Source organism: Corvus brachyrhynchos, unplaced genomic scaffold (genome assembly GCF_000691975.1).
Source record: "Corvus brachyrhynchos isolate BGI_N302 unplaced genomic scaffold, ASM69197v1 scaffold194, whole genome shotgun sequence".
Taxonomy (NCBI): domain Eukaryota; kingdom Metazoa; phylum Chordata; class Aves; order Passeriformes; family Corvidae; genus Corvus; species Corvus brachyrhynchos.
The window spans coordinates 606,586-614,011 of record NW_008237890.1 but is presented as its reverse complement, the minus strand read 5'-3'; the positions used below and the strand labels follow the sequence as shown (position 1 = coordinate 614,011).

The 7,426-nt window shown below is 43.3% G+C and overlaps 1 protein-coding gene across 1 annotated transcript in view; it reads right to left on the bottom strand.

The window, feature by feature from the left end:
* Positions 1 to 1,901: 1,901 nt before the first annotated feature.
* Positions 1,902 to 7,426, bottom strand: part of CDC37L1 (cell division cycle 37 like 1) — a gene marked incomplete at its 5' end in the record, with an annotated part of 14,239 nt that continues 8,714 nt past the window's right edge. Inside the window, 2 exons of the mRNA XM_017732797.1 lie at positions 1,902 to 2,622; positions 3,587 to 3,742. Of these exons, the coding sequence (XP_017588286.1) occupies positions 2,521 to 2,622; positions 3,587 to 3,742 (258 nt within the window). The remainder of the gene's footprint in view (positions 2,623 to 3,586; positions 3,743 to 7,426) is intronic.

Genomic DNA, 7,426 nt, shown 5'->3' with positions numbered 1-7,426 from the left:
TTTTTTTTTGCCAGCATACATAAATTTCAGTGAGCCAGAAGGAGCAGGGGGAGGGAATCTCATTATTTCACACCTGCACCATCCAGTTTTATCCCCTTAGAAACTTAAAAAATAACTTCTACTGTATAACAGTTGCTAGATCAATGGCTCTACCGCTAAGGGTAGCAGTTGCAAGTCACTGTACTACATTTCCCTAAATACCCTTGCATACAACATTCAGTTAAAAAACAACCTGAAGTTACTAGTTTTCCTTTAAGTTTCCCTTAATAGTTAACTATTAAAGAGAAGGCAGTGTTTACTTATCCTTTCTGGAGTATTTGTCAAACTTAACCAGATTCAGCAGAAATTTGTGATTTTTATCTCCACTTTGCATGTGGGACAGAAGTGCTCCTTGCTCTCTTCAGTCTGTCTGCAAAAGGCGGCTAGAGAGCAGAAGTCATGTGAAAAACTACTTCTGAGTGGATCTGCTATTGTGTTGGTACTAATACTCTGGTACATTCTCCAGACTTAGACTTTTCCATATCTTGGCTGTAGGCAAAGCTGAAAATTACTGGATTCTATTTCACAGAATCATAGAATCATTACAGTTGGAAAAAACTTCCAAAATCATTGAGTTCAAACTCTGACCATCACCACCCTGTCAAATAACCCACAGCACTAGGTGCCATGTCCAGTCATTTCTTGAACACTTCCAGGGATGGTTACTCCACCACCTCCATGGGCAGCCCATTTCCAAAGCCTGACAATCCTTTCAGTGAAGAAAGACCTCCTGATGTCCAACCTGAACCTCCCCTGGCACAGCATGAGGCCATTTCCTCTTGTCCTGTCACTTGTTGCCTGGGAGAAGAGGCCAACCCCCACCTGGCTCCACCTTCCTTGCAGGCAGCTGTAGAGAGTGATAAGGTCCCCCTGAGCCTCTTTTTCTCCAGGCTAAACAACCCCAGCTCCCCCAGTCACTCCTCACAGGACTTGTGCTCCAGACCCTTTCCCAGCTCCACTGCCCTTCTTAGACATGCTCCTCCAGCACCTCCATGTCCTTCTTGGAGTAAAAGGCCCAGAACTGAACACAGGATTAGAGTTGTGGCCTCACCAGTGCTGAGTACAGGGGGACAATCCCTGCCCTGGTCCTGCTGGCCACACTGTTGCTGGTACAGGCCAGGATGCCATTGGCCTTCTTGGCCACCTGGGCACACCCTGGCTCATGTTCAGCTGCTGGCACCAGCACCCCCAGGTCCTTTTCCTGTGGGCAGCTTTGCAGCCACTCTGCCCCAGCCTGTGGCACTGCCTGGGGTTGTTTTGCCTGAACTAAAAACTGGAGTAGGCTGTCATCACTGAACTTTTGAAATCAGTATGCCTTCTAGACCTTAGGTAAAATCAGAACATTTCAGTAAAGGCTGGAGAGTGTTTACTGATACCATTATCTGAGGCATAAGCTGTCTTCACTACTCTTCCCATTGCAGTATACATTTTTATAGACAGACCTGCTGTAACAGCAGCAAGATAGAAAAGCACAATAGAGTTTTGGAGTGCAAGGTTCTGTGGAAGGCCTTGTCTAGAAAAAGTATTTGGATTTCCAGCTTCTCAAACAAGAAGCTTTTAATGGTTTTCCACTTTGCTTGAGTTGACCATGTCAAAACCCCACTTTGGTTTAGTAGCACATGAAGTACCTTTCAAACACTGCATGACACCTCACCCTATACGACCTGTGACAAAGCTTTTTGTTTAAACTGTTAAACTTTTTGTTTAACCCTTGTACCTCAAGTTCCCTTCATCAATTACTTCTACCACAAGATTTGGTTTTAAAAGAAGAATCTGAAGTCAGCCAGATGAGCAAGAAGAGAGTCTGACTCTCAGAAATCATACAACCCAGCACTCATTTGTAAACAAGTGTTGCTTATGTCTTAGGATTAAACCAAGTTATGTTTAATGAAAGTACAATATAACATTTAAATCCCCTTAGTAGAGGTAGAAAGCCAGTGTTTTAATCTAATCCATTCAGATCAGAAATACTGATACCAGATACTGATTTATTGCTATTAGTGATAACCAAATTTGAGAGCTTATACTGTCAGCAAGGTAGCATGAATACAGTTGCAATCTCCAATATTCAGAGTAAAACATATCCACATCTGTAGTAAGACAATAGCAGATTCTAACAAGAATCTGCTGCTTCTTGTAAACATTGTATTTGTGCAGATGTTTAATTTCCAAAATCATGAAAGGCAAGGTTAGTAGCAGAAAACACATCCAGTTTCACATTCGGCAATGTAAGAACCCTGCTCTTCAAGGACAACTAAAAACCTAGCAGCACATTTCAAACAATATTACAAGTTTTTCTTAATTACTCACCCTTCAAAGTCCCTCCCCCCCAAAACGAAATAAAAACAACAAAAATCTGACACAAAAAAATAAAGTGCAGTACCCAGAAAAATAAGTGTCAAGAAAATAGCCATGTTTGTTTCTTTGGGAAAAAAAACCAAAGGGGAAATAAAAGAGTACTTGGCCTCAGGCTTAAAAGTACTATAATGTGTCCATCATTTTGGATTCTTCTTCATCTCTTTGTATCACAGAGTTAAAACTGCAGACATCCGTGTTTATGGAACCTTGTAGATCTCCTGTGTTCTGCAACAGATGAAAAATCGACAGTTTAATGCTCCGTAACTGTACACGTGGAGGGAGAAACAAGAGTGAGAGAGAAACAGAGAAGACTGTTTGCATTGTCCATCTTATGATGAGACAAATTTGCAAGAGAAAGGAAATAAGGTCTGAAAACATCATCAACCAGTATTACATCACTGTTTCAAGAATTTTTAAGATTTGCTAGCATAGCTTGTATTTGGTCCTAATATTTCTAGTACCTAACTGCACATTTACATAAAATTCAGCTGTTTGATCTTACCTCTGAGAGGTACTTTAATCAAATTATTTCAAACAAGTACTTTCAATTGTGATTCCTTTCCTAACACATATTTTTTGACAATCTTTTAAGTTGTTTCTTCATTCCAGAATGTGGCCATAACTGGAACTGTAAAAAACACCTAAGTATGTTCAGTTTCCTTTCATCATGAAGGGAGAATTTCCTTAGGCTTGACTTCTGTTGCCCAGAGAAGTTGTGGTGTGCCAGGCAGTGTTCAAGGCCAGGGTGGATAGGGCTGTGAGCAGTCTGGTCTATGAAAGGCGTCCCTGCCATGGCAGGGGGTTTGGAATTAGACGATCTTTAAAGGCCCCTCCAACTCAAACCATTCTATGATTCTGTGACTTACTTGACTGATCCCATGCTCGTGGTGATGACTGGGAATACAGTTCTAGGATCTGATCCGTTCTGTCATGCAGTGTTTATTTCAGGCATGAAAACGTAAAGGCACTGAACAAATAGATGCTTTTGATCTTATGCTGATGCTGTGTGAATTCCAGCAAGGAAAAAGAAAGCCCATATATGCCTTGTGTATTAATAATACTGCATGATATATCCCAAGTACTAGCAATTCAAGAAATACTCCTCTTTACATCTCAGAAAGGTACAGCTTCTCTAGGCAGGACCTAATCCTGCTTTAGTTAAATTAAACTTTAGAAATAATAAACCTACCTGTAAGAAAGATGTCCACTCTCCCATGCAACCAGGATTAACATTGAGATCATGGAGTAACATAGTTTGAAAGCCATGCGATTGTGACCAGATTCTCACTCTTGTCTTAAATGCCTCAAGTTCATTTTTAAAGGCCTCAAAGTAGCCTTCTCCTGTCTGCAAAGAGAAAAATGAAATATTTGTTCTTCATCCAGATTTACTTTTGAATTGTGAGCATACACAGTGCTGAAAAAAATCCATGCAGTAATGACATGGAATTTTGGGGAATAACAACTGCGAACAACTCAGGAATAATGTCAGTCAATTTAAAATTATATTTCAGGTAGATTTCTTTTTAAGACAACCTGTAGCATTTATATGTATAAGTAAAGTAACTGATTTATCTAAGGACATGTAAAACTAAATCTAATTTTAGCCTTTCATTTATTCCGACTCAGAAGGTATCCTTACAACAGGTGCTTTTTGAAGCCCTTTGGTCAAAAGTAAAGCACAAACTGACTCACATTTTAACTACAATCATTTAAGCACTATTAAGATCCCTTAAACTCTTGAACAACTGAACACAGCCTACAGCAAATCACAGTTTCAGTTTTCCCACCTTTTTCCTGCACAGCTCTGGATTGCCCTATTTCATTAATGAGAAAGGGACACTATTTATATATCCACCCCACTGTAAAGTGCAGATGAAATGGAAAAACTGTGACAATACGTAACTACACTTTGAAAACACATGCAATTAGTCAAAAGTCAGAGCAGTTTAAGCCCAGTCTGTGTTTGCTGTTGTCTGTAACACACCTGCTGTCCCCCTGCTGCAACAAGCAAAATCCACTAAGCCTTCTGTTTTGGGGTGATTTTATGATGCTACTTTATTCCCTAATCATCTGCTTTATGCCCAGAAAATGTCTCTGGTACCTTTAAGATGAACCAGGGGACGGGGCCAGAGCCTGAGAACCCCAGGTGCGGGCTCTATTCGATCTCTCTCTCCAGTGTGGTCAGTGGCTACATTGCCTTTTAGTGAATTAATTTTGACAACTTAGGCAAGAAGCTTCTGGGTTTTTTCTCCTTTCCCCCCCTGCCTCCTCACCCTGGCCTGGTGGCTTTTCACTGGCAAATCCTTTCAGCAAAAATTTTTTTTTTTTTTTTTCCTCTCTCTGGCCCAGGGAGCCTATGGGTTCACCCCCAGCCAGTCCAAACCCCAGGAAGACCAAGTCAGTGAAAGAAGGGACATTAAACTCCACCAACTTCACCTGCTGCAAGAACACCCATGCCAGAAATCCAACAGGTTCCCAGCTGCTGCGTGAACTGTTTTCTCTCCACTTCCAAGAGACAAAGAAGGGCAGCAGCCAGCTGTGCTGCTCGGCCACATGGTGAGGTGGAGGTGGGGTGTAAGGTTCAATTTTTGTTTTTTTTTTCCTGTGCTTTGTGGGTATCTTGCTTTGCTAATAAACAGTTTTACCTTTTTTTTCACTTTCATCCCCTGGTATCCATTTCTCTCACGGGCAGAAGAAAAGGGAGTTATTGCAGTCCTTTCTCTCTAGAGGAGATGCTCATTCCAGGGCATTTTTCTCCTGAAATTTGTCTCCAAAACAGAGACAAATTTGGCACCCAATGTAGGGCAAGAGAAAGTGAAAAAATAAAATACATTCTGGTTTGAAACACTTTGTATTAGGGTACAGCAGTCAGTGGTCACCACGCTGCGTGATTTAATAATGTTTCTCTGGAACCTAGGCATGTGTACCTGTCTGCAGAGATGGGGAATTGGGTCCCTGCCATATACCTTTTACAAATCAGGAACACAAATTAGGATTGTCATGTTAATATGCCTGCTGCTAGTGATTTACACAAGTTTAACAGAAATAATGGGAACCACTGAGAACCATTGTCTTTCCGTCCTAGCCTCAGGAACCTTCTTTTGGGGTTTTTTAGTAATTACACCCAGTCTTTTAGGGGAAAAGTGGGGGACAATATTTCCCAGCACTTCGTCTCCTTTTTCCCCTCAGATGTGGCACGTAACCTTTTGAGAATGTTCAGTTTCCCCTGGATGTTGAAGATACCACCCTCCTGTTGCATTATCTTGTAGGTTTCCTCTGTATGGTCTCTGGCTTGTCTAAAATGAGGGCTGAGATTTTCAGAGTTGTACAGATACCTACCCCAGTTGTGGAAAAGTCTGAGTGGTGTGGGATGTAGGAGGACACAGGCCAAACCCTGAAGGAATTCTCTGACCCAAACTTCCCTCCTGAACAAATTCAGAATCCAGCTGAGTTGGGGAAATATCTGAGAGAGAACTGCAATAGCAACTCTAGTGAGAAGAAACTCACTGCAAGGTGCTAGGTCCTGGCTAACACTTACCGCACACCGTAGGGCAGCAGATACAGCCAGAGGGGAAGGAGGATGAATCAGAAGACACCCCAGTCACTCTGGCTGCAGCTAAACCAGACAGGTAGCCTAAGCCAATAGCAATTGCTCCTGTCCAGAAAAGGAAACACAAAGCCAAATCCATTCACCCAGTGGATGATGATGGGCAGCCAGGACCTTCACAGCCACCAGAGGAATCTGAACCAGAAATCATTACTGAGTGTCTGTCCACAGAAAGCCTTTGCACCCCAAGAAAAGCCTTATGAAACTGTATTAAGTTGGATGGTCCGAATCTGGGATGCTGCAGGCGATGGTACAGTTCTGGATGGCACTGAAGCGAGGCATTTGGGGTCCCTGTCATGTGATTTAAGTATTGACCAAGGGATGACAAGGGGCCCTGAAGCTCTCAGTCTCTGGACACGGCTCTTAAGAAGCGTAAAGGAAAGATACCTGTACCAAGTAGATCTCCAGCTGCAGCTAAACCCCTGGAAGGCCATGGAACAAGGGATTCAATGCCTGAAAGAACTGGCAGTGATAGAGATCATATTCTCAGATGACCAAGCAATTAGGAGCCCTGACATGGTAAAATGCACACCAGTGCATTGTGCTGAAACTTGCACAACACGCACCACCAGAATATGTCCCTGCTTTGGCAATGATGACATGGAATGACAGGGATGAGACAGTGAGTCCTATGGTGAGGAGGCTCCAGGCGTATGCAGACACTGTGCACGGCCCAACACAAGCAAGAATTGCAGCTGTGGAAAAGAGTCTGTCAGATCGCATATGGAAAATGGAAAACCAGGCTGAGGAGACCCATAAGAAACTCAGAGACAAGATTAAAGAGGGCCTTCTTCATATCTCATCAGACCAGAGGCCCTGCTATCAGAAACAGACATCCCCCAGCTAGGGAGAGAGGATACACCCCCACAAGCTGAGCTGTGGTATTTCTTTTGTGACCATGGGGAACATATAAAAAGGTGGGATGGAAAACCCACTTCTGCCCTGGCAGCATGGGAGTGTGAAGCGAAGGATGGCAATAACCAGAGAGGGAGTTCCACCAGAAGGAAAGTATCTCTAGTTTTGAAAAATATCCAAGGCTAGAGGGGCCCTGCCTCTAGCCAGGTAGAGGCATGGGAGAATCAGGTCTTTTGGACTGTGTGGATTCATTGGCCTGGCACATCAGCACCACAAAAATACGAGGCCTTGGTCGACACTGGTGCACACTGCACCTTGATCCCATAGGGACATGTGGGGGCAGAACCTGTCTCTATTGCTGGGGTGACAGGGGGATTGCAGCAGTTAACCCTGTTGGTGAGCCTGACTGGAAATGAGTGGAAGAAACATCAGATTGTGACTGGCCCAGAGGCCCCGTGTATTCTGGGCATAGACTTCCTCCAAAGCAGATATTTCAAAGACCCGAAGGGACTCAGGTGGGCCTTTGGAACAGCTGCTGTGGAGGCAGAGGGCATTAGGCAATTGAAC